Source organism: Coregonus lavaretus (assembly GCF_964263955.1).
Source record: "Coregonus lavaretus genome assembly, contig: HAP1_SCAFFOLD_4014, whole genome shotgun sequence".
NCBI lineage: Eukaryota > Metazoa > Chordata > Actinopteri > Salmoniformes > Salmonidae > Coregonus > Coregonus lavaretus.
Window position 1 is genome coordinate 1 of NW_028165689.1, and position 27,925 is coordinate 27,925.

Genomic DNA, 27,925 nt, shown 5'->3' on the forward strand with positions numbered 1-27,925 from the left:
TTAATAGAAAATTGATAATGTTACTGGTAGTCATGCTGTGATTGGGCCTTGACCATGCAACTTCATGCACTGGGATAAAGATAGATTCGTAAAAACAGCATTCCTTTATAGAAACTGTTCATTCAATATAGCTACCCAACAGACGCTGCCTTAGACACAGGCATCCCTAGACAACCCTGCTATCTTTCTAGTATGTACAAATAAAGTGGGAAGTGTGTACGGGCAGAGTAGGGAGTGTGTACAATACAAGGGAGTGGTGAAGCGGAGGGGAGGGCACGCAAGCTGTCAGGAGTAGACAGGATGCCCTCCTTTTAGGACGCAGTAGGGGTGCAGTCTCTCTACCTCTGCAGGCAGGAGGGGGGGTCCAGGTCCCGTTCTCCAGACACACACTCCTGCTGTTGCCCTTCATGGCGTACCCTCCGAAACACGAGTACACGGCCACGTCCCCGAACTGGAACACCGCCCCCCGCACCACCCCGTTGGCCACGTGGAGAGGGGGGCCGCAGGACACCCCTGTGCCGAAACGGACGGACAGCCCCTCTGGTTACTTACAAGTCATTTAGGGACCCATGTTATACCCATGTTGTGTACATGTTATCACACATGTGCCTCTAAACGTTTTGATAGTAAGAAGTCCATCTCTGCTTTTCAACGAAAAAACATGAATAGAATAACTTTTCCTCTAGGGATGATGGGAGATGTTGACAGAGAAGTAATGTTAGGATAATACCACCTCAAATCAAATCAAATCAGTAGCAGTAAATAACACATTGAATGGTCTGTCATACAAAGTATGCATTGCTGCTGTGTCAAGTCTTCAAAGAAACATTGTGAATGCCATGCAGAGATGTGTTGACATGTCGAAGTGTGACTGAACAGAGTGTGTTTGATTTTCCTTGTAAGGCCTTGAAAACCAATCCAACCATTGAGAATCAGTCAGTGTTGGAGACCACAGGGAAGACCTCAACAAGCTAGAGCAAGGCAGACATTCAAATATATCTACCTCTACAAACCATACAAGCAAAAAACAAGGTACTGTATACCAACAGTATAACAACGTAATCAAGCAAGTTAGCGAGAATGAAAACACAGTGTAAACTCCCTGCGAATGGTTTCCATAGCAGCTGTAAACCCATAATTAGTCACAAACATGCCAGCCACAACAGATCTGCTTAATGGAACCCATTCATCCAGCCTAACACAAGCTGTCCACAGAGACAGAGGAGAGGAGAGAAGAGAAGAGGAGGAGGAAGTGATGGAAAACTACAGAAGACAATAGTCAGGATCCATGCTCAATGTGCAGTAAGCAGGCCACGCAGATAGCAAAGGAGAAACCACGCAGGGGTGGATCCTCTATCAATGTACATGTCTAGTATTTTCTGCAATTGTAATATTGTTATGTTACAAATCGATTCACTTCTGTATAGTAAAAATAGTTCTAGAAAAAACAGCGGACTTGACACAGTATCATGATCCAAATAATTCACAGAAAGACCAGTATATCACATTACCCACTGCACAGATGCCTCCTTGTGTAGTGGAAGAATGAGAGAAGGCGACTGGCTAGCGTGGGAGCACAGCCATTTATGACATTGTTTTGGATGGCAGACCATCTGTGGGCTACCACAGGGGTCAAACACATCTTATCTGGGACAATCTCAATGAAGAGATATTCCCACAGAAGTCCTAGGGTCACTGAAGCCAGGAGAGATGAAGACTGATGAAACTTGAATCGACGAAATGAATGTTATTGTGTGAATTAAACTGTCATGTTTGGATTGTTTCAAGAGTTCATAAAGAGCTATGAATTTGTATGTTTTATTGTACTGTAAGTGCTATGGATTTATTGTTACAGAGAAACTGTTCTTCTGTTCGTCAGACGGCGGATAGTTCAAAGAGGAGCGACACAGGGTTGTGCTCTTATCATACAGTGTTGAGGTGTGGTGATTAGATTAGAGAATGCGTGTGAAGTTTATGCCTTTTGTTTGAATGTTTTGGGCCATGCAAAGTGATGCTAATTAGACGATAAGAGAAACTGGAAGTTGGAGCTCTTGGAAGAATAAAAGCTGGGTTTAAACGTTGATCATGGAGTCATTGGTAAACCGATCTCCTGATGTACGTTTGTATGTCATAGTGGGGAATTTCCTATGCTGTTAAGACTTAGGCTATTTTGTATTCTTTTTATCGTAAAGATTTCTGGTGTGTACCATTTGTTAATTGTATTCTTATTGCGTAACTGTAATAAATCGGATTACTTTTAAATGGATACGAACCGTAGTCCTCACATTTCTGAGTAATATTCCTTGAATTATTATTTAGTGAAATGTCTAATGGTAAATGTTATTCACAATATACATAGCATATATGCTCGGTCTCTAACTGTGCATCTCTGAGCTGAGGGTAACTCAATCATTTAATGCTAGGACACTGATTGCAAGATATTAGCTCCTTGACCCTTAGCCTCTTAATAATTGCATAACGGTAAACCTAGACACGTGCATCTTATAGTATTCCGAGTGGTGACGCAAGGATCACAACCGTTGCTATACCCACTGTATATGATTATGGGCCTATAGCATTCACATAATAATGGCGTCAGATTGATGAATGTAGTTTCTTATTATCAACATAATCTTTACACGTCTACATAATGAAGACCCCTTATCCTGAGTCGATGGGGATTTCCACCAACCTACATAATGGTTGGATAATTTCCACCAAATTATAAATGGTGACTCATCAGTTGATTGGAATTACCACCAACCTACCTGGATCATTTCCACCAAACTATAAATGGTGTGTCACGGATACAGACGAGGCTGCCCCTCCTCCTTGCTCGGGCAGGCTTCGGCGTTCGTCGTCACCGGAGTACTAGCTGCCACCGATCGATGTTTCTGTGTCACACTAGTCCTGTCTTTATTATTCACACCTGTTACTCATTAGGCTTATTGGTTTCCCTATATTACCTCTGTTTTTCCCTCCTGGGTTTGTGCGTGATTGTTCGTTGTTACGTCGACTGTTGAGCTGTTGTTTTGCTCTTCCCTGCGTGGAGGGTTTGCTATGGTTTACTTTGTGTTTAGTAAAGCCATACTTTTCTCAGTTCTGTGTCCTGCGCCTGATCTGTTTCCTGTGTCCCTGCGCCTGATTCTGTTTCACCAGTTCACCCAGACGCTGACATGGTGACTCATCCAGTTGATGGGGATTTACACGAACCTACATAATGGTTGGATCATTTCCACCAAACTATAAATGGTGACTCATCCAGCTGATGGGAATTTTCTCTCTCTCTCTCTCTCTCTCTCTCTCTCTCTCTCTCTCTATATATATATATATATATATATATATATATATATATATATATATATATATATTTTAACTAGGCAAGTCAATTAAGAACAAATTCTTGTTTACAATGACAGCCTACCCCAGACAACGCTGGGCCAACTGCGCACCACCCTATTCTCAATCACGGCCAAATTGTGATACAGCCTGGAATCGAACCAAGGTCTGTAGTGACGCCACTAGCACTGAAATGCACAGCAATCTTACACTAGACTTGTACATGTACAGATCCATCCCCATAGAGATCTTATTCTAATTCCTAATTTTATGTTCCCACCATTCATTCAAGAAACACACAAGCTTGGATGCTAACAAAGTGCAACAGGAAATTGTTTTGAATATGCAGAAAGGATTTTGATTTGCAAACAACCTGAGCCTCAGAGATTTCCCCATGTGAATCTTGTTTTAAGTGGCCTATGTGCTCACCATCTGCTGGGTTTCCACATTTCTAACCACTGTATTGTGGGTGAAACAACAGCAGTAAATTCAGTTTATATAAGCAGTAAATCTTGGTTAACTCAGAACTAAAGTGTCACGTATTGGTCAGCTGCTCGATTAAGTTCTGGGTCCATACTGTTAAGAGATGAAGAGACGCTAGAACGAGGAGCAGAAATTGAATAATGAGCTCCACCTTCTCTCTTCGCACGTTACGGGATGAATGTCCCTCCCAATTCTACAGTATATCAGAGTAAACTCCCACCCGTAAACAACAATTTCAATATGGTGACTCATAGTAAGCTGTAACTCTCACTTCTATCCTCTGAACATGGGTGTTCCTTCCACCTAAGCTGCATCTGAAATGGCAAAACCAGGGCCCTATGGGCTCCGGTCAAATGTAGTGCACTATATAGGGAACAGGGTGCCATTTGAGACACAGCTAGAGAACACACTTTATGGCTGCACTGATCTTATGGTTGTTCTTATTAATAAAACACTAACCTTGAAGTGTCCCAGATGAAGGTACGGAGAGAGAGAGAGAGAGAGAGAGAGAGAGAGAGAGAGAGAGAGAGAGAGAGAGAGAGAGAGAGAGAGAGAGAGAGAGAGAGAGAGAGAGAGAGAGAGAGAGAGAGAGAGAGAGAGAGAGAGAAGAGAGAGAGAGAGAGAGAGAGAGAGGGGGGGGGGGGGGGGGGGGGGAGAAACAGAAGAGGAGGAGGATGAGGAGGAAGTAAGATTCAATTATTCTATGTTGACCAAGAATGGTACAACTTATCTTGAAATTGTCGTCTGTTCCAATGTCAATATCCCGGTTTGGGACGTGAAGTATAAAATACTAATATGTGGTGGGGTTGGTGTAGCCTACCTACCAGTCATATCTTACATTGTTGACCAGACACTCTGCGTAGTTTACTGTGTTGTCCTGATGAGGTACGTTTCCTGTTCAGGCTTTCCTTCTAGCCTGCGCTAACCTAACGTAGCAGGCATAGAAAGATGCCTGAGCAGAGTCTCCACGGAAGTTAGTCTGAAAATACTGTGTCCCTGAAAACCGGCAACATCTGCTTTCTGCCAACGCTGCTAAGGGTGGCCCTGCGCTAACATACCTGATTCAACTAAACCCTTGTTTTCATGGTTATAAATGGTTTATTTATTAACCTTAGTTAACCACGTAAATAAAGGTAATTGACAACACATTCTCTTGTACAATAATGACCTGATTGGGTGTGTTAGTACTGGTCTGGAACAAAACCCTACACCCCATGTGGATCTCCAGGACCAGGCTTGAAGAACAGTATTTTAAAGACTCTACTCACTCTCACAGGCACTGCTGACTGAGGTCCATGTCTGGTCGCTCCTACAGGTGATGGTGGCCGTGCCTTTTCCCTGGTGGCCCTTGGGACAGGTGAACGGTAATGACTGACCCACGTAGAACAGCTGTTTAGAAGCGTTAACACTCCTACTGCTCTCCTTCCATCCAGGGGGAGGGGGACATGGTTTGGCTGCATGGGGAGACACAGAGTCTAGTATTGGATTACAATGTAGGCATGTCAAAGTGTGTAAAATGTAGGGGGGAAGAATGCTAGTAGGGGAGACCATGAATATTTATAAATTTGAGTTTACAGGGTATGATGGTGGATTAGAGACAAGTTCGGCATAAGCCCAGAGGCTACATGTAAATGTCATAACAAGGTGTGTAAATGTTTGTGAGACTATGTAAGCTCTGTGGGTCACCTATAATGACAGTCTTCTTTATTACAACATGTTTGGTCAAGTAGCAGAATATCACTCTGCATAAGCTGAGTCAGTAGCTATGTTTCCATTACTTTGTCCAGTGATTTTTTTGCCGACATTTAGAAAGTTTGCATTGAAAATAGATGTGACAATTGCCTGCTACGGTGCATTTCCATTGAACAGTCGTGTGTCGATAAAAACAACTAGGCGTAATGACGCCTTAAAAAAAATAAAAACTTTTCAGCAAAAACCTACTGTCGAATAAAAATTACGTGGTTTCCATTATCCATTTAGGCTAATTGCGCATTAATAAATTGGCGATAGCCTGTATGCCCTCCCACCCATCTGTTTCATGTTTCAGGTAGCCTGCAAAAGCCAGCATGGATAGAATGCAAGAATTGACTAATATTTGCCATTCTAATAACGGTCATGTGCCAACGTATCGCCACGGTCTGTGCCATGGTGAGACTTGCACTCCTGCTGTAGATCTGGAGAAAAAAATTGAATGGTGAAACTTGCATCCAGCCAACCGAAAAGCAAGGCGAAGCAATTCAGACAGTCTCAAAAGTGCAGACAATCCCTGTCCTGCAATGAAACCTTATTTTTACATTTGAAAAATAGATTTAGCAAGCAGTAGGCATGTATAATTAAATTAGGAGTTGAGCTTTATAATTACGTGATGACATCACATGCCCTGTGTACCTTCAAAATTATTCGCCATCATAATTTATTCGAAAAACACAGTTTACATCATAATTTGTCGCAATAAAGAAAGTTAGACAAAATACAAATCCACCCCTGTCTTGATCAAATGTATCCTATAGCTGCCATTTCCATTACACATGTCGCAATGTAATTTTTTTGCGATATTGCTTTTGTCGAATAAACCTGGGTCAATGGAAACCTGCGTAATTATCGTGTCAATTAAATCGAATCATCGGCAGCACTTGTGCTGTAAGGACCATAGATACACCATGCAGCATTATTGTCCCACTGTCCTTTCATTGATCATTAGCCATCAGTGCTCTTAGGCTGCGTTTACACAGGCAGCCCAATTCTGATCTTTTTTTCAATAATTGGTCTTTTGACTAATCAGATCTGATGTGAAAAGATCTGATGTGATTGGTCAAAAGACCAATTAGTGGACAAAATATTAGAATTGGTCTGCCTGTGTAAGAAGCCTTAATCATATTATTTTCAGGTCATTGGCTACAGTTTTGAAACAGCCTGTGAAACAGTGTTGATGTTGCAAAGTATTCCAGGCATTGTATGTGTCAGCCCTCCCTCCCTCTCTTCCCTCTGTGGTGTGTGTGTGTGCGTGCGTGTGTGTCGGCCCTCCCTCCCCTCCCTCCGTGGTGTGGTGTGTGTGCGTGTGTGTGTGTTAGTGTGATTGTGTGTCGGTCCTCCCTCCCCTCCCGCTGTGGTATGTGTGTGTGTGTGTGTGTGTGTGTGTGTGTGTGTGTGTGTCAGCCCTCCCCTCCCTATCTGGTCTGTTGTGCAAGCTGATGTCCAAACCCCTAAACAATGTGAGGTGTGGAAATACAACTGCTTTTCTCTGGTTGGTACTCAGTGTAGATTGAGTGCAAACCAATAGAAAGAACAGAGCCTGAGCTAAATGAATAAGATAAAACCATCAGCTGTCTCTTTTATTCTGTCAGGAGGTTTCCCTGACCATGTGACGTCACCAGGAAAAACTCTGGACTCTATTTTAAGTCATGTGACCTGACCAAGAAAAACTCCTGCCCTGATTCTATGAAGCAAGAAGAAGAAGAAGAAGAAGAAACTCCAACATATTCATGTTTGTCTCAAAGTCTTACGTTGACAGAAGGGGAAGATGGAACTCCATGTCCCGTCTCCCATACACACCACCAGAGCATCCCCCTGTAGGGTGTAGCCTTTATCACACTGAAACGCTACAGCACGCCCGGTGGTCAGGCTCTGTTCCTGCACTACGCCGTTCAAAAACTCCTTGGGGATGTTACAACCCTGGCCAACTGAGAGGTGGAGAGGGAAAAGGGAGAGAGAGAGAGAAAGAGGGAGAGAGAGAGAGATGGAGAAAGAAAGAGGGGGGGGGGGGGGGGGAATAATAAAAAAGCTTGATTTTCCATGCTTCACGTTTCAAGTTGCCTTGTCAAACATTTCCAAAACTATTGCTTAAACAGATACAGACTGTGGACAATACGATGAAGTAGGAATAACTCATACCTTCACACGTTGGTGCAGGCAGACTCCATGTTCCATTAGTCAGACAGGTGAGGTTCTGTGGACCAATCAGATGTAGGCCAGGGTTGCACACATAGCTGACGTTGCTCTGGTACGTCTCCCCTGATGTCTGTGTCTCTGCATTCTCCACTGAGGGAGGTGGACCACACGATACAGCTGAGGACACACAAGATGGAAGAAGGAAACTAGAGTTAAATGGGATTAATAAGCATTGCCTGAATGAATGGATTGGACGTGTGCTCAAACACACACACGCACACACACACACACACAGACACACACACACTTACCGACACAGGTAGGCTGGGCCCCATTCCATGTTCCATCTCCTAGACAGGTTTGTACAGAGTCACCCTGTAAAAAAGTGACAGTCACAGTATTAAACACTGAAGACATATACACTAAATAGACACTGGGCATTGTGAATCTCTCTGTAAACACACAGTGACTCAGCTCTCTCTGCTAACATTATGACCCACCATCCACTCTCATTCATAGGTAATTACGTCATGTGATTTCCAGTAATGGAACATTAGCCTAGACATTAGCAGATTACTTTTCACCCAAAGTAAGAGTGAAAGTAGCATTTATTAGATTTCTCACTATAGTAATTGGAAAAATTCCATGCACTCGATTCTCAAAATATTATGATCAATGAGGTTTTGCACAAATTCAAGCTAAATTGTCGATATTTTTCTCTGTTCTGTAATAATATTGTAATATCAATATTGTAATAATACTGTAATAATATAACTTTGTATCAGAGTGTCAGACATTACCTTCATCTCAAACCCTGGCAGGCAGGTGTACAAGACAATGTCTCCATAGCTGTAACTGTCCCCCTTAGTGATACCATGATGAAGAGGAAGAGGTTTCTCACAAACCACCAGAACACAGGAGACAGAGGAGAGACCTGGAGACCAGCTACCACCCAGCTACAACAACAGAATTAGTTCATAATCATGACATGAATTCATATTCAGTTAACATCTGTGAATGATGGATCTGTAAATCGCGCTAGATGAGAGCGTATGTTTAATGACTAAAATGCAAATGATGAAAAGCCATAATGAACATAGGAAGGATTGAGGGAAATGTGAATAGTGACCAGAGAGCTGTCTAGAGTATAAAAAGTAGAAATTAGAAAGTTGAGATTGTTGAACACAATACACTGAGTGTACAAAACATTAAGAACACCTGCTCTTTTATTTACGTCATTTAGCAGACGCTCTTATCCTTATTGTTTTTTGATACTGGCCCCCTGTGGGAATTGAACCCACAACCCTGCCGTTGCAAACGCCATGCTCTACCAACTGAGCTACATCCCTGCCGGCCATTCCCTCCCCTACCCTGGGCCAATTGTGCGCAGCCCCATGGGTCTCCCGGTCGCGGCCGGCTACGACAGAGCCTGGATTAGAACCAGGATCTCTAGTGGCACAGCTAGCACTGCGATGCAGTGCCTTAGACCACTGCGCCACTCGGGAGACATAGACTTTCCATGACATAGACTGACCAGGTGAATCCAGGTGTTGGATTCTAGCTTGAAATACACTTATTCATGTTATCATACTAGAACTTATTGATTGCTTTACATCAGTGGAGGCTCCTCAGAGGAGGAAGGGGAGGACCATCCTCCTCAGTGAATTTCATAAAAATAAAAATGGTAAAACATTTAAAATGTTATCCTTTTTAGATAAAACTATACTAAATATAATCACATCAACAAATAATTGCTTAAAACACAGTATTCTGCAAAGAAGGTCTACAGTAGCCTCAACTGCACTCTGTAGGGTAGCACCATAGTGTAGCCGGAGGACAGCTAGCTTCCGTCCTCCTCTGGGTACATTGACTTCAATACAAAACCTAGGGGGCTCATGGTTCTCACCCCCTTCCATAGACTTACACAGTAATTATGACAACTTCCAGAGGATGTCCTCTAACCTATCAGCATGAACTGACAACTGACCCAATCAAAGGATCAGAGAATTAATCTAGTACTGAAAGCATAATCTACAGCTAGCTAACACTGCAGTGCATAGAATGTGGTGAGTAGTTGACTCAAAGAGAGATAAAGACAATAGTTGAACAGTTTTGAACAAATTCATTTCTTCCAAAATGAAGGAGAAGCAAGAGAGAAATATATAGAGAGAGATTGTCATTTATTTTCACTTTCAGTTTCACTTACTTAGCTAGCAAATGCAGCTAGCTAGTTTACCTTACTGAAACACCCTCCTCAAACAGAGGGATGCTATGTTAGATAGCTGGCTATGACAATCCACACAACACTGGAATTCTTCCAAGTCAAGCTAAGCTTTTGTTTTACTAGTTTATTTCCACCGGGGCCCGACAGTGTAACTGCTTACTGACTGTACACTAACATTACTGCATGATTGTAGCGGGTTTACTAAGGCGTTAGTTCTATTAGCTATGCTGACTATGACGTTACTTTAGCTAATATGGTGACAATGATGTAGGCTGTGTGTAGCGGTTTGGCTTGGAACGTTTTTTTTTGCCAGGTCACATGCAGCTGATGTGTTGTGCATTGAAGTCCACAAGCGAAGGGAAGAGGTGAGAGGAGGAGAGTGCATGGATGCGAGAAGGAATACAACGTGGCTGCTATGAAAGTGAACTGTGTTTACTAGTGATCAGGGGTGTATTCAAATATTTCTTAAACGGAAGCAAACGGAACAAAATGGGGATAAACATACTTGAATTTGTCCAATAGAAACTTGTCTCTCAACCTGTGTGCACCTACTTTGTAAACTTTCATTCATAGGCTAGGTTGTAGCATCCTCATGATGGGTATAGGGAAAATTCAAGTATCATGTAGTATCCTAAACCTATTGCTGTTACATTGAACTGGGTGAATGGAATATGAATGACAGTCATCCAATATGCTGTAATAGAAATACAAATTGTCCTCCTTCATCTTAGACGGCACTGACCACCACTGCTTTACATGTGTAATGAATGTATATGTTGGGGTCAATGGAGGGTGGATAAGAACTAGGGGTATGGAAAGTTACTGAGTGAGACAATGGGGGTAGACAGTAAGTTTACATTCTGTCGAACATGTTATTATTAAATGTAATGGATCCTATGGAGGGAGGTAAAGGGCAACTGTCTGGTTTCAGTCACTGATAAGGTAGAACAGCCATGGAGTAGGGAGGAGTGAGGAATTCGGCCCGAGGTCAGGTCAGATGAAGTGAGAAGGAACAGTTCTATCCCCCACACATATATATTTAGCAGGTGGCGGGGCCATGACGACACCAATGAGAGGAACCAATTAAGTTCTTGACTAGCAACAGAGATATGTTGGCTATCTAGATATGCAAGGAGGTGACTCCTCCTAGTAGGAGGGTATAAATATATGTGCTTGTGTAAACATGTCTTTGTCTTTGCAGCTGTTTGACCCAGTGGGTGAATAAACTTGGTTTGAGCTTTTCCTAGTCATCCGTTTGAGTTTTTACTCTGTTTGTTCAGAACCTAACACAGGTGAAAGCTATGATCCCTTATTGATCTCACTTGTTAAATCCAATCAGTGTAGATGAAGGGGAGGAGACAGGTTAAAGATGGATTTTTAAGCCTTGGCACAATTTACACTTGGATTGTGTATGTGTGCCATTCAGAGGGTGAATGAACAAGACAAAATATTTAAGTGCCTTTGAACAGGTTATGGTAGTAGGTGCCAGGCGCACCGGTTTGAGTGCCATGAACTGCAACGCTGCTGGGTTTTTCAACGCTCAACAGTTTCCTGTGTGTATCAAGAATGGTCCACCACCCAAAAAACATCCAGCCAAATTGACACAACTGTAAGAAGCATTGGAGTCAACATGTGCCCTGTGGAATGCTTTCAACACCTTGTAAAGTCCATGCCCTGACAAATTGAGGCTGTTCTGAGGGCAAAAGGGTCTGAAACTCAATACACTCAGTGTATATTAAAATGTAATCCAACATCACTGACCATCTCAACATATTGACCATGTCGACACTTGAGTGGGTGTAAATCATGTCTTCATGTTTTCAGCGCATTAAAACAGTCTTACCTGACACTCTGCCAGACCTGGCCCCTGCAGGAGGAACCCAGGTGGGCAGGAGAAGGTGACTGCCCCCCCTACAAGGGTGGGGTCCTCCCCCGTGACCAGGACGTGGGTGGTGAGGTTGGCAGGGAGCGGGCATGGGGCGGGGCGGCACCTGATGCTGTGTTTAGACCAGGTGCCTTCATACTGACAGGTCAGAGAGTCAGAAGGGCTGGTCAGCTCATACCCCTCATCACACCTAGAGAGAGAGGGGGGAGAGAGAGAGAGAGAGAGAGAGAGAGAGAGAGAGAGAGAGAGAGAGAGAGAGAGAGAGAGAGAGAGAGAGAGAGAGAGAGAGAGAAGGGTAGAGAGAGAGGCGGGGGAGAGGGAGAGAAAGAGGGATATTAAATACCATACTATCTACTTGAATAGTACTTCTCTAACACTTAGATGGACAAAGAGGTTTTAACTCTCTGAAAGATACAGCAGTACATATTCACCTGTATTGGATCTGGCTTCCGAAGGTGAACATCTCTCCCACCACGTGAGCATGTGGTACAGGAGTTGGCTCTCCACAGGAGACAGGCTCACAGCTGATCCTCACCTCGCCCCACCTGCCCTCCCTACCACAGGTAACATGTGGGTAGGACCCCTTCATCTGGTAACCCGGCTTGCACTGGTAGGTAACTGTGTCTGGGACAGTGGCACTGTCGCCCTGCAGGACAGCGTGGGGTACTGTAGGCGGGGCAGCCACGCACCTCCCCCGGCCACACACAGGAACACCCGGGCTCCACAGCCCGCCCTTCTCACACGTTGCTGCCGCCGGCCCCAGGACCTTGTAGCCCTCGTCGCAGAGGAAGAAGACGCGGTCACCGCAGGCGTGGTCGCGCCCCAGCACCACCCCGTATTTTAACACTGGAGGGGTGCAGAGGCAGGGGCGGCACTCCGGTACCGTCCCAACCCAATGGCCCTGGGCGGAACAGCGTAGGACGGGGTCACCGAAGACCTCGTACCCGTCGAAACACACATACTCCACGACGTCATCATAGTGGAAGCTGGAGCCGTTGAGGTAACCGTGGCTGATGTCCTGCGGCGGGTCGCAGGCGATGATGTCACAGCGAGGGGCGGGTCCTTCCCCCCAGAGTCCGTCCCCTCGACACATTCGCTTGGGTTCGCCGCCGCTGAGGCTGTACCCCTCCTCACACTCGTACCACACCTCACGGCCGTAGCCAAAGTCAGAGCCCAGGACTCGACCATTGGGGATGGATGCTGGTCTACCGCAGTGGGCTGGATGACACTCAGGCGACACATGACTCCAGGTACCATCGGCCTGACACACACTAACAGAGGGGCCTTGTAGGAGCAAGCCGGACTTACAGCTCAGCTCTACATGTTTGTTAAACGTATATTCCTTCCCTGTCACAGTGACATCACTAGGAACAACGGGAGAGCCACAGGAAATAGGCTCACACCAAGGCTTCTCAGCATCCCACTTCCCGTCTGCCTTACAGGTCCTGGTGTCACCGCCCTTCAGGACGAACCCGGAACTACACTTGTAACGCAACACTTCCAGATACAGGAAGGAGTCTCCGTCGGCCAAGCCGTTATCGATGTCGCCCGGGTCACCGCAGGATATAGGTCGGCAGACAGGCGGAACGTCGCTCCACTGTCGGCCCGCCACACACTGTCTGACTGACTCCCCATCTAACTCGTAGCCCTCCTCACAGCTGTACTTCACCAGGCTACCCAGGGTTATGTCTGTGATGTTCACAGAACCGTGGTCTGGGCTGGGCGGCTCCTCACACTCTGCAGGAACACACATGGGAGCCGTCCCGTTCCACCCCCCCTCCTCCAGGCACATTAAGGCAGTAGAGGTTGTTAGCTCATAGCTCTTATGGCAGTGGTACACTATCACAGTCCCATGCAGGAAGCTCATATCCATGGGTGATAACGGCACTGTAGCACCACCTATAGGCTTGGAGGTTATAGCGGTGTCCCTCCCGGCTAGCTCCGATTTCGGATCCAAGAGCCTCGAATACTCGCCAAAGTCGATATGAGGGGGCAGGCCGCAGTCAGAGGGGACGCAGACTGGGACGGAACTGGACCAACCAAACTCCTCACAGGTCAGGTGGTTCTGGCCGACCAATTGAAAGCCAGGGAAACAGCTGTAGAAGATGGTGACGCCGAACTTGTGGTCGAGACCCTCCACGAAGCCGTTGTCTATGGGGTTGGGCGGAGCACAGTAGATCTGGACACACATGGGCGTCTCTTGGTCCCACTCCCCGTTCGCCAGACACTTCAACGTATCGGGACCATGTAGACGGTAACCGCGGCGACAGGAGAAGTTGACGGCGTGGTTGAACTGGAGTTTGGTATACGCCACCTTCCCATTGGGTATCTCTTTAGGGATGGAGCACTCGATTGGTTGACAGGAAGGTACGCCTCCGATCCAGAGCCCACTTTCACCACAGAGTACCGTAGCGTTTCCAACCAAGCTATACCCAGGTTTACAGCTGTAGAGAGCCGTGCTGAGGTACATCAGTCCCTGAACGTCCACTATTCCGTTAGCTATCTCTACAGGTTGGGGACACTCTACTGGGATGCACTCTGGGACAGGGCTGCTCCAGTATCCATCTGCCTGGCAGGTCACAGACCCCTCCTTCCTCAAAGTAAACCCGTCCATGCAGGAGTAGCTCACCACCGAACCAAAATAGGACGGAGCAGACAACGGTGCCGACGACGGGTCGCCGAATGCCACCTCGGGCGGAGGGCCGCAGAACACCTGCTTGCAGACGGGGAAGGTGTCGTTCCACTCCTGGGCGAGGGTGCAGCGGAGGGTCCGGGCACCGTGGAGAACGTAGCCGTCCTCGCAGGACAGTTCCACGATTCCAGAGTCCAAACTATGTAGAACCAGGTGGTTCTCATCTAGGGGCGGTTCTGGGCACTGGACCGGCGAGCAGCGTGGATGACTCAACTTGTCCCACTTGCCGTACTTCAGACAAGTCCACACAGCGTCGCCGGCTAGCTCATAGCCCTCGTCGCAGACGTACTCGATCTTGCGGCCCACCTCAAAGAAGGAGCCGACGGAGCCACGGTATTGGCCGTGCAGGATGCTGGGCGGGGGGTCGCAGGTCAGGATGTGGCAGACGGGCGGGTCGCCGTTGGACCACTGCCGGTTGGCCTGGCACACTCGCTCCGGATGGCCGCTCAGTCGGTAGCCGTCGTCGCATGCGTATGTCACCTTGCTGTTGAAGATGAAATTACCTTTATTCTGTGGGTTGGAACACAAAAGAAGATGTTTTATGAGAGGACACTGTGTTTTAAATGAGATGACACAAGATCTCTTGCCAGAAAGAATGTAAGCGATCTTTCTCTATGATCGAATTAGATGGCCAAGCACAGGAATGAGTAGGAACTTTAGTTATTTTGAATCAATCAAAATGTATAATGTTTCTGTTTGTATTGAATACAGTACATGTATTTCTACATCTTGTTACATTGAGCCTTGACATGGATGAGAGGAGGAACAACATACCTGGATGAATCCATTCTTGAGTGACGGGGGGGACGGACAGGAGACAGGCTGGCAGACAGGCAGGACCCCACCCCACTCTCCATTGGCCTTACACGTCCTCCTCTTCTCCCCTCGGATCAGGAAACCCTTATCACAGCTATACGCCACCATCGCGCCAAAACTATAGTTGGTCCCACTCACATACCCCCTCTCGATGCCCCCCGGTTTGGAGCACCGCACCGGCACGCAACCCACAACGTACGGCGTGGGCGTCCACTCCCCTCCCATCATGCATTTCAACGTGGCGGTCGTGTTGAGGACGAAGCCCTCTTCGCATTTGTAGCTGAGCTCTGTGTTGCTGGGGTACTTGGGTTTGTTGACTGAATCCAAGATGGCGTGGGGCAGGTCAGGCGGGCGCTGGCAAAAGGTGGCGATGCAGCGAGGGGCCTCCTGGCCTTCGGGGGGTGCCCACACCCCCTGGGCGTTGCAGACCACCTTTAAATAAAATCAAACTTTATTTAACCTTGCATTTAGTATCGCAACACACTTTACTTTAAAACAATAACATGAAAGAGAATTTTTTTTTTTTATGAAGGGCAATAAAAGTGATGAATAACCTTGGAGTTGTTGCTGGCGGTGTAGCCGTCCGTGCAGAAGTAGTTGGCCGTGTCGCCAAACAGCTGGTGGCCGGCGACAGCGACAGCGTGGTCTATGGAAGGGGGAGGGCCACAGGAGCGAGGGACACACTGAGCGGAAGTGGGACTCCATTGGCCTATCGACAGGCACTCTCTGGTCTCTGGTCCAATCAGAGTGTAGCTGTGGGGACACCGAGCCAATCAATGGGGATCAGGGCAGGAAGTAATACATCTAAACAATGTAACAAAAAGTAAAGATGCACAGTCATATACTATTACTACTGTACTTATACATAAACTACTACTTGAACTTTGACTTGATAATAACTATAACGCTAACATTGAGGTAGTCTTGTTCAGCTTACAACACTTGAGAAGCCCAAATGCCTGGCATACAAGGCCTCAATTGAGTTAACATGCTGATAACGTATAACTAATGAAACATGGTTGACAGTATTTACCCTTCTTTGCAGACGTAGTGCACCTTGTTGCCCAGGGTGTGGTCGTCCCCCATGGTCACTGCGTCCCGGAGGGCAGGGGGGTCTCCACAGTGGACACTGGCACAGAGAGGGGTAGGGATACTCCACTCTCCTGACGCCTCGCACACCACCTCCTCAGAGCCCTGCAGTCTTAAAGGCCCAATGCAGCAGTTTTTATATCAATATCAAATCATTTCTGGGTAACAATTAAGTTCCTTGCTGTAATAGATTGTCCGTTAAAATGGGCAAAAAAATGTTTTTCTTTGCAAAAAAAACATTTCTCAAGGAAGAATTTTGCGAGGAATTTACCACATGGTGATGTCACCATGGAAAGCCGAATCTCCCGCCCATGCAAACCTGCTGATTAGAAAGTCCTGTGTAGATTATAATTTCAACCTGAAATAACACTGATCACATTTTTTCACACTTTTACAGTGTTAATTTGATCAGCTGTTGTACAATATGATATAAAACACAGGAAAAATTGAATTTTGTCTGCACTGGGCCTTTAACACATACACTCTGTTATACTCATACACATACACTCACAACACTCACAACACCTTTAAGCAGTATGAAACAACAGCCAATTATTACTATCATATAATTACTAGCTACCACTTTCAAAGTCACTGCATCCAGGCAGGCACTTCAATCTATAGATTAATGAACGTCTTATTATTTTAGATGGAAATGGATCTTGTTATTTTTACTTATTATACATGAACCCCTTATAAGACCTATAAGACCAGGGACTGCTGATCTTAGCCTTTTAGAGCATAATGTATAAGATTATATGGACAGTTGGGGGGACCTGATCCTAGATCAGCACTCCTACTCTGAGATATAAGACCAGAAATGATAACCCAGGACAGACATTCCATCCTTACCTGTATCCCTCTGCACAGGTGTAGATCACTGTAGACAGGTAGGTTTTCCCTTCGAGGGTGAAATCAGCGTTGTCTACATGTGGAGGCTCCCCGCAGGTGACTGGCTGACAGACAGGGGGCGCACTGCTCCACTTCAGATTGGCCTGACACTGGATCTCATAGGGGTCACCTGGGATGAACCCCTTAACGCAGCTGGAGTGGATGAGAGGGACATACTGTATATACATTCATAATGGAGGAATATGGGAGATGTGGCAATGTAAATAGAGGTTTAATTTTAGCAACTATCTATCAGCTTAACTCTCATTATATACATGTGTTTGTTGATATCTTTACTTACTGTAATATACTTAAGCAATGCGACACGAGGGGGTGTGGTATATGGCCAATATACCACGGCTAAGAGCTGTTCTTACGCACGACGCAACGCGGAGTGCCTGGACACAGCCCTTAGCCATGGTATATTGGCCATATATCACAAACCCCCGAGGCGCCTTATTGCTATTATAACCTGGTTACCAACATAATTAGAGCAGTAACATTAAATGTTTTGGCATACCCGTGGTACGGCTGTCGGCCAATCAGCATTCAGGGCTCGAACCATCCAGTTTATAATGTATATTATACACTATACAGCCCTCAAACTCAACTCTGGACCTCGAAACCAGTTCCACTGCATTTTTTCATTGTTCCCCTCTAATCAGGGACTGATTTAGACCTGTGACACCAGGGGTGTGCAATTAATTATCAGGTAGAACAGAAAACCAGCAGGCTCCGGACCTCGTAGGGTAAGAGTTGAGTACCCCTGCTATACGATATCTCAATTGGAAAGAGAAAATAAAGAGAAGCTCTTTTATCTCACTTAACTATTAATACAACATAATTATCTCAATGCAACAGCATTATCTCAATGCAACAGCATTATATCAATGCAACATAATTATCTCAATGCAACAGCAAATTCATACTGTTGTTATGTCTATACGGTCTCCTTTGTCAGTGTGACACTTGTTGTAAATGGCTGACGGTGGTACCTGAAAGTCACCTTGCTTCCAAACGTGAAGTTGGTCCCCTTCATCACAGCGTTCTCTGGGACAGAGGGCCTTCCACAGGAGAGGGCTGGAGAACAACACAATGGTGATCAGTTCTAGTAATGGTCAATTTACTCAAATAAATTCCTTCCAGAAAGTTCTTAGCCTCATTTGATTAAGTGATCTTAATCAAAGATTATGGATGTACTGATAAGATACATGTCTCTCCGCCCTAAAAATGGGAGTCGTTGTCCATCAAACAGCCCGACCGTGCTGCTTTGTGGACACCCATTTTTAGGGCAGATTGATATGTATCTTGTCAGTATATCCATAATACTTTATTAAGATCACTTTATTGGTCAATTGCACACAAGGTCCAACCAAAATCTCAGAAAGGCACGCATACATATACCGTTTTTTTTGGGAGAGGCGCAGGGGGCTGCCACACTGGGCGCCCAGGGAGCTGTTGCTGTGGGGGGTTAAGTGCCTTGCTCAAGGGCACAACGGCAGGCAATGGCATCTAGGATTTGACACCATCAACCCTCTGGTTGCTAGCTTACTTCCTGCTAGATTTTTCCTGTCGGACCCAGGATTCGAAATGGCAACCATTCCGGTTGCTGGCTCGCATCTAACCGCTAGTCTACCTGCCGCCCTATCTATGTCAATGTGTGGGGAGACCAGGCAAGCCAGGCCAGGTCAGTCTTGTGCCTTACTGAGCTGGTTCCCCTAGCCTGGGTTTGTGCTATCATGCCAACCTCTTGTCACACATTGTCATGCCAAACCATGCATGATAGCGCAAACAGACTGGCACTCAGGCTAGGTTCCCCTGCATGGCTTTCATAAGACTGCAAGTGTGGGTTTGGGTTAGATCCAGAGCCAGTGTGCGTTAGGGTTAGATCCAGAGCCAGTGTGGGTTAGGGTTAGATCCAGAGCCAGTGTGGGTTTGGGTTAGATCCAGAGCCAGTGTGCGTTAGGGTTAGATCCAGAGCCAGTGTGGGTTAGGGTTAGATCCAGAGCCAGTGTGGGTTAGGGTTAGATCCAGAGCCAGTGTGGGTTAGGGTTAGATCCAGAGCCAGTGTGGGTTAGGGTTAGATCCAGAGCCAGTGTGGGTTAGGGTTAGATCCAGAGCCAGTGTGGGTTCGGGTTAGATCCAGAGCCAGTGTGGGTTAGGGTTAGATCCAGAGCCCGTGTGGGTTAGGTTTAGATCCAGCGCCAGTGTGGGTTAGGGTTAGATCCAGAGCCAGTGTGGGTTAGGGTTAGATCCAGAGCCAGTGTGGGTTAGGGTTAGATCCAGAGCCAGTGTGGGTTAGGGTTAGATCCAGTGGCCAGCGGCCCAGTCCAGAGGCCTTTCAGCTGGCCCTGCTGACAGTGCAATAGAAAGATTATCTGTTCGAACAGTACAGGGCAGACAAAGAGCCAGCTGCACAGCACATAATCACCCTCCACACACACACACACACACACACACACACACACACACACACACACACACACACACACACACACACACACACACACACACACACACACACACACACACACACGTGCATGTGCACACACGCACACAAACACACAGACACACAAACGCATACACACCTGCATGTGTTTGTGTGAGGGTCAGGATATTTATATGCAAGATGATTATGAGAGCGAGAGACAGAGACAGAGAGAGAGAGAGCGAGAGAGAGAGAGAGACAGAGAGAGAGAGAGAGAGAGAGAGAGAGAGAGAGAGAGAGAGAGAGAGAGAGAGAGAGAGAGAGAGAGAGAGAGAGAGAGAGAGCGAGAGAGAGAGAGAGAGAGTAGGAGTGTTCAGGATCAAAACAAACAGTTTGCTTTTGTTGCTCGTTACCCAACATCAAGCCTCCATTATAACCGCTGTGACTGAAGGCTTTGGTTAGGCAGATCTGAGAGCTATGAAGGCTTGATGGGCATCATCAGGATAATTGTGTTATTTATAAAGTTGTCTAAGTACCTCATGGATAAGAGGGTAGTGCTAGATTACTCAAATGCAAATGGTCTGTCATGAAACTGGGTATTTCTGGAAACATGAACATATTGTACATAACAATGCTGGATCTCTACTGATAGTGACAACAAAGCATTATGTGAAAACAGGATTATTTTTGTATGTTATGTCAGTGTTATGTTATCATGTTATATCATTTCGTACAATCGGAACAGAATAAAACATACTAAGATGATATAGAAACCCAAGCAGAAAACTTGAGTAGGACATGCGTATATTATTATTATTCTTATGATTATATCATGATTATTATTATATAATTATCATTATTGTTATTATTATTATTATTATTATTATTATCATTATTACTACAGCATATATTACATTACATATAACACATGTTGATGTCCTCTATACCTCTGCAGTACGGGAAAACACCATTCCAGCTTCCTGTCTCCAGGCATTGGACGTGAGATGAGCCAATCAGCTCGTAACCTTCCTCGCAGGTGAACACGACCTCACTTCCCATCAGGAAGTTACTGCCGTCCTTATAGCCGAACTCTGGAGCCCCCGGGTTCTCACACTTCACTGGTTCTAGATTGATAACATAAATACAGAGAAAAAATACCACAAAGGTTTGATACTGTAGCTACTGCACCTTGAAGTGCCAACAGATATGAATAGATTAAAAGATTTGGCAGTGGTGAACTCTAGTTGTTTGATGATGATGAAGCAATAAGGTACGAGAGGCATTGCTATACAGTAGCTAAGGGGTTTTGTAGCTTGTGATATAACTAGGAAGAATGTCATTGTTGGGGAAATTAGATTTTCCTGACCACATGACCTGACCGGGGGAAACTTTGGGCTCAGGTGTGTGTATGTTACAGTATGTGTGTGTTTTACCTGTGCAGTTCTTCCCGTCTCCGCTGTAGGGGTGGATACAGGTGCAGGTGTAGGAGCCATCTGTGTTCTGACAGCTGGCGTGTTCATCACAGTCTGAGCCCAGCGCACACTCATCCACATCTGTATGGACACATACACGTCGTTATACTCTGTGCTGTTTGAAAACATGTATTTATTGACATACACTCTAAATACGGTAGATATACATTAATTATATAATGTAAATAGTATAAGTATGACACCGTTTATGCTCTATATTCATCCAGTGTGTCAGTTTCATCTTACCCAGGCAGGCCGGTGGGTTGCCTCCCCACTTCCCACTGTTGGTACAGAGGACCTTAGCGTCCCCCAGAAGGTAGAACCCTGGGTTACACTGGTACACCACAGAGCTGCCTGCATGGTAGTCGGCACCCTGGAACAGACCATACTCCAGGGGCCAAGGGGGACCACACTTCACTCCTATACAGGTAGATATACACAGGTTACAATGTGAATGTTTTGAATGGCGGTGATACTACGATGGTTATGATAATGGAGATAGTAGGTATTAACCCATATGATACCCCTATAGATAGACAGTACACAGGTCAGATAGGTGGAAATGTTGGGTTCAAATGGTTTTGATGTTTGCTGCTTTTTGATGGTTATCTGCTATTACTGAGGTTATGCTTATTGATATAGATTACTCAAATGTAACCTCTGCTTTGTGTGTGTGTGTGAGTGTGTGTGCTTGCATCCGTGCGTGTGTGTGTGTTTGTCTATGTGCATCCATGTGTGTGTGAGTATGTTTGTGTGTGTCTGTGTCTATGTTCATGCGTGGATGTGTGTGTGTATGCAGTGTAAGTGTCTGTGCATGTGTTACTAAATGCCCCTCACGTTCACAGCGGGGCAGGGCGTGGCTCCACTCTCCCTTGTTGTGACACTGCAGCAGTGGCTCCCCCACCAGGTAGAAGCCGGGATCACAGGACAGCTGTGTCTGAGACCCGGGGCTGACCGCTGGACTGGACGCACGCAGGTGAGGCACTGCATTCTCTAGCTGGGGGCAGTCTGACAAACACAAATGTCATGGAGTAGGAGAATGGAGTGGGTTAACGTTTTCCCTACACACAGATCTAAAATCAGTTTTGTGCCCCCCCTATGGTTAAGGTTAGGACTTGGCCATTGTAAGCTGATCCTAGATCTGTCCCTCACCAGCACAGAAGATGCAGTTGGGGTTAGTCTTGACTCTCCCCACCACCCCATTGAGGAAGTCAGGCCAGGCCAGGACGTTGCCTCTGATGTTTTTCCCTGGGCAGGTGCTGGCTAGGATCTTGATCTACAGAGAAATATGGAGGTCACTTTATGGCACAGAAGTACAGAAAATGATTGGTGGTTCGCACACACATAAAAATAAATGAGACAGAACTTTTTTTTACAGCAGGCAGGGGAAAAGATACACAGGCGTTTAATTTTTTTGCCACAGACGTATCCACATGCTAGTTCAGGGATCTCCAACAGGTCGATCGCAAGCTACCAGTAGCTCACAGCCCACCGATGAATAGCTAGCCAAATAATTCTGAAAGTACATGTCATTTTCACGTGTTCCACCGCAAACTGTCATAAACAAATCTCACAAGTATAAGACACCGCAAGCTCCCAGCTACTGTCTAATTAACATTGACATTATCCCACACATGGTTAGTCACTATTGCCTTAAAAAGCCAAACCTTAATTTCCAGCAATATTGCCCCTGTCTGTTTGGTTTACCATTGTTTATAACTCTGTGTGTAGTCAGTTGATGTGATAACCATCTTGTTGATTGACAGTAATACTTCCCCCCCCAAAAAAATTTATATAGTGAGTGTGTGTATGCAGTGTAAGTGTCTGTGCATGTGTAACTAAATGCCCCTCACGTTCACAAAGTATATCATTTGTATCTATTATTTTCAAACTTTGCCATGAAATGAGCATCAGCAGTACAGAACCATCACTAGAACGGCACATTAGATGGCACACTCGCTAGATGCTCAATTAAAGGGCCAGATGCTCAATTAAAGGGCCTGATGCTCAATTAAAGGGCCAGATGCGCAATTAAAGGGCCAGATGCGCAATTAAAGGGTCAGATGCGCAATTAAAGGGGAATTACACACACACATATTTTTGGGTTTTGTTTTCTTCCAGACCTAAACAAAATGTATTCTGATGTGATGTACCCCTTTCCTGCAGTCAAATGACCTAGTGGCCTCATGGGTGGAATGTTATTAATTAATAATTAATACAAAATAAAATTTTAAATGCCATAAATCTGGTGTTTCTATATTTATTTATTTGATTTAACCTGGCAAGTCAGTTAAGAACAAATTCTTATTTATGACATTCGCCGCCCTATGGTACTCCCAATCATGGCAGGAGTGTGATACAGCCTGGAATCGAACCAAGGTCTGTAGTGTCGCCTCTAGCACTGAGATGCAGTGCCTTAGACCACTGCACCACTCAGGAGCCCATTCAGTCTTCTGTGATGTATATAAAGTGTCATATTGGGATGCAAACTCAAAATGTAATACATTTCAACTCTATATCTGACATGGTACCGGTGTCTTATTTTTTAAAAGCCTATAACCATGTGTGTGAGGTGTATACTTTTGTTTCAAAGTAGATTTGTTTAAGACTACCAAGAAACACTCTGTGTGACCCTGATTTAGCCAACTGCAGTAAAAGGTTAAGCATTGACATGGACTCAGAACATCCAATTTCGTTGTTTCTCTATAAACAATTGTAATTTTAAGAGTGACAAATAAAACTGAGAACATCATTTGAGAAAATATATACTGTATATAAAAAGAAAATCTTTTAGAGTTTTTTATTAAACACTATTTTACCAGGTATATTGACAGAAACATAGTGCACTACATTATCTTGTACACTAAGGACCTGGGGAAGAGTTGCAGGGGAGAGGAGAAGAGGAGAATGTGCCTATTTGAAACCTAGAAGAAAATTAGTGTTTAATTTCTTAAAAGTAGCTCTCATGCTAATAAAGGTTGGAGAGACAGTTGCTTGTTCATATACTGTAGTTATGTAGCCTGGACGCCAGTCTTTTTCTGCTTGAGACAACTCTTTTGTGTGTCAAGCACGATTATCATGACAATGAAAAACAAGTTGTTCTAAAGCAGAAACAGATCTGGTAACCAGGCTAGTAGCTGTGTTCAGATAGTGATGCACTAGCTACTGTTCTAGTCTGTGAGTGTGTTTCAGGTTGTAAAGCAGTAGGACAGTCTGAATGTGTGTGTGTGTGTGTGTGTGTTTGTTTGTGTCAGTGTGATTTACTTGCTGTGGGTCCAGAACTCTGTCCCAGATGTGGAGCTGGCTGAGGGATCCTACGAAGGACTCCACAGGGTTGAAGCCCTCGCCCCGCTGGTCCTGGTCCTGGCCCAGCACCAATGCCCCTCCACCTGCAGGGAAGGGTCAAGTTTCAGAGGTTAACCACTAGTCTTTGGGTTCTCTGAAATCTGCCTAAAAGTTGTTAACCTCATTGCTATTACTTAATTAAGACCCGTAAAATAGTATCATTCTACTTTTTGATACGCCACGCTTCGCCACACTTAGATACTACTACGCAGCAGGTTACTAGGACTTAATAAGTTACTAAGATGATACAGTACAATGAGCAGGCTGAGGATAGAACTACACCTGGGATGGTGCTGCCCACTGACAGGCCTTTCCCTCCGTCTGAGGGGTTTCCGTTGATATAGACCCTCCAGTCCCCGTCCCAGCTCCGCCATGACACCCCGATGTGGTGCCACTGACCCGTGTTCACTGCCGGGCAGTCTGTAATCCGCTCCTTACCGTTGATGTACAGGACCCACCTGGGAAGGGGGAGGAGGGGCGAGAGAGGGAGAGAGAGAGAGAGAGAGAGAGAGAGAGAGAGAGAGAGAGAGAGAGAGAGAGAGAGAGAGAGAGAGAGAGAGAGAGAATGAGAGAAAGTGTGGACCCCGTGTAGAGTACCTGTGACTAGAGTAACAACTAGTTCCAAATACAGAAATAAACAAATATCCATCCTAGTCACTCTCCCTAGTTGTGCATGAAAATGTACGTTCCCCTGTATGTGTGTGTCAGTACTGACCCGTTGTAGTCTATAAGTAGGAAGGCGTTGTCACTTCCCTCCACGGCGTAGGAGATGGGTGTGCCGTAGTTGGTGGTGTCTGATGACCTCATCCAGAACGTACACGTGATCTCCGTCAGCGCCGGCATCACCCCATCCATCATTACATAACCATGGATACCCGACACCTCGAAGTCCAGGTTGAATGAGGTCGACATCTCTGAAGGGAAGAAAATGTTTAGGCCGGAAATGAGTGAAAAGACATTACAATTATTATGAGAAAGTTTTATGTGTAAATAAGAAGCGCAGTTTCCGAGTCATTGAGGTTAGAAGGAGAGAAATGTTTTGGGCCATAAATGATGTGTCTATGAAAATTGATTTTTAAGTAAAGGAGCAGTTGCTGATTCATAATAAATTGATCCAGGAAAAAGGACCAGACCAGTCCATTATAATAAATTGATCCAGGAAAAAGGACCAGACCAGTCCATCATAATAAATTGATCCAGGAAAAAGGACCAGACCAGTCCATTAGACTGTGAAATCAAACTTGAAGAAAGCAAATTTACTTTGACCCATTTTTCTCCCCAATTTCGTGATATCCAATTGGTAGTTACAGTCTTGTCCCATTGCTGCAACTCCCCTATGGACTCGGGAGAGGCGAAGGTCAAGAGCCATGCATCCTCCGAAACACGACCCTGCCAAGCCGCACTGCTTCTTGACACACTGCTCGCTTAACCCGGAAGCCAGCCGCACCAATGTGTCAGAGAAAACACCATCCAACTGGTGACCAAAGTCAGTTTGCAGGCGCCCAGCCCGCCACAAGGAGTCACTAGAGCGCAACGGGAGAAGGAAATCCCAGCCGGCCAAACCCTCCCCTAACGCAGAAGAAGCTGGGCCAATTGTGCACTGCCTCATAGGTCTCCCGGTCACAGCCAGCTGTCACACAGCCTGGGATAGAACCTGGGTCTGTAGTGACACCTCAAGCACTGTGATGCAGTGACTTAGACCACTGCGCCACTCGGGAGGCCAAAAAAGCAATTTCCTTCCATTAGACAACCAGACTATTGGCTCCAATGCCTCCAATGAATAGTGAAACCTCACATTTACTTTTCTACTTTCTGTGCTCCCGACAAAGGATCCTTTCCTTTGGATCATTTCAGTAAGAAAAATAAACCACTCCTTGTTGAGCAACAGACTCGTTGGTTCCAGCAATATACTTTTTTTTTGGTACTTATTATTTGAATAACTTAAAATTGTACCAACAAGCGGAAGTTGAATTATACATTCAAAATGCATATTTAAAACGAAATTGTGGTTTCACTTCCTGTACATAGTTTACCTCCATACATTTACTTCCTCGTCTCTGAGACACAAGACTAGACTAGACACCTCGTCTACTAAAACTCCTCCACATCCATTCCTCCCTCTCCTCCACTCATTCCCCTCTGTCTACTCCTCCTCCACGGCGTCTATACCTGTCTCACACCTGCTTCCGTTGAACCCAGGAGGGCAGCGGCAGGTGTAGGAGCCCGGTCCATCTATACAGGTGGCCCCGTTGATACAGAGGTTAGTCTGACACTCATCCACATCCACCTGGCACTGCCTGCCCCGGTAGCCCTCCACACACAGACACCTGGATACGGAGAGAGAAGACTGTCATATAGACCTGCTCAGTGCACTACATACACAATCCTATTCTTTTAAGCCTTACAAATACTGAATAACTCACTGAAGTCCCACCCATCATATTTGATACATACTGTACTTCCAACCACTGTATCTTCCATGTCTACAAATACTTCACTAAATCTCAATAAAAAGTTGGAAAACAATTGAATACATATTTTCCACATAAATAAAACATAAATATGCAAAAGATTATACATAATAGGCTTGTACACCACAGCTTGGTTGGTTGACAGCAGTCGGCTGTTGTTCCTTCTTGTTACCTGAAGTTGTTGACCGCGTCCTGACATGTCCCTCCATTCAGACAGGGGGCGCTGTTACACTCGTCCACGTTGACCTCACAGCGGTAACCAGAGTAGCCCGGGAGGCAGGTGCAGGAGTACCCCCCCATCAGGTCGTCACACACACCCCCGTTCAGACACGGACTGGACAGACACTCGTCTATCTCCAGCTCACAACGAGAACCTAGAAGACAGAAAGGAAAAATATCATATTTATTTCTTTGTTTATTTGTCAGGGACCATGTATAACATGCCATTGCACCAGATTTAGCTAGCCAATTTTCATCTGTAGTCCTTGGGCAGAAAACAATAAACATCTATACAATGCTACAATACACTGAATATAACCAATATTGGGAACACCTTCCTAATATTGAGTTGCACCCCCCCTCCTCACTTTTGCCCTCAGAACAGCCTCAACTTGTTTGGGCATGGACTCTACAAGGTGTCGAAAGCGTTCCACAGGGATGCTGGCCCATGTTGACTCCACATGCTTCCCACAGTTGTGTCAAGTTGGCTGGATGTCCTTTGGGTGGTGGACCATTCTTGATACACACGGGAAACTGTTTAGCGTGAAAAACCCAGCAGCGTTGCAGTTCTTGACACAAACCGGTGCGCCTGACACCTACTACCATACCCTGTTCAAAGGCACTTACATTTTCTGTCTTGCCCATTCACATACACAATCCATTTCTCAATTGTTTCAAAGCTT

The 27,925-nt window shown here is 45.5% G+C and overlaps 1 protein-coding gene across 1 annotated transcript in view; it reads right to left on the reverse strand.

Moving 5' to 3' along the window:
* Positions 1-342: 342 nt before the first annotated feature.
* The window catches only part of LOC311115591 (sushi, von Willebrand factor type A, EGF and pentraxin domain-containing protein 1-like), a gene marked incomplete at both ends in the record, with an annotated part of 53,358 nt that continues 25,775 nt past the window's right edge, over positions 343-27,925 (reverse strand). Inside the window, 23 exons of the mRNA XM_084190750.1 lie at positions 343-513; positions 5,091-5,276; positions 7,326-7,502; positions 7,714-7,887; positions 8,022-8,085; positions 8,511-8,666; positions 11,778-12,009; positions 12,251-15,021; positions 15,286-15,759; positions 15,882-16,080; positions 16,361-16,528; positions 17,269-17,460; positions 18,303-18,387; positions 20,683-20,859; positions 21,169-21,288; positions 21,454-21,627; positions 22,045-22,215; positions 22,360-22,483; positions 24,472-24,596; positions 24,835-25,010; positions 25,268-25,466; positions 26,722-26,879; positions 27,196-27,397. Of these exons, the coding sequence (XP_084046876.1) occupies positions 343-513; positions 5,091-5,276; positions 7,326-7,502; positions 7,714-7,887; positions 8,022-8,085; positions 8,511-8,666; positions 11,778-12,009; positions 12,251-15,021; positions 15,286-15,759; positions 15,882-16,080; positions 16,361-16,528; positions 17,269-17,460; positions 18,303-18,387; positions 20,683-20,859; positions 21,169-21,288; positions 21,454-21,627; positions 22,045-22,215; positions 22,360-22,483; positions 24,472-24,596; positions 24,835-25,010; positions 25,268-25,466; positions 26,722-26,879; positions 27,196-27,397 (6,675 nt within the window). The remainder of the gene's footprint in view (positions 514-5,090; positions 5,277-7,325; positions 7,503-7,713; positions 7,888-8,021; positions 8,086-8,510; positions 8,667-11,777; positions 12,010-12,250; positions 15,022-15,285; positions 15,760-15,881; positions 16,081-16,360; positions 16,529-17,268; positions 17,461-18,302; positions 18,388-20,682; positions 20,860-21,168; positions 21,289-21,453; positions 21,628-22,044; positions 22,216-22,359; positions 22,484-24,471; positions 24,597-24,834; positions 25,011-25,267; positions 25,467-26,721; positions 26,880-27,195; positions 27,398-27,925) is intronic.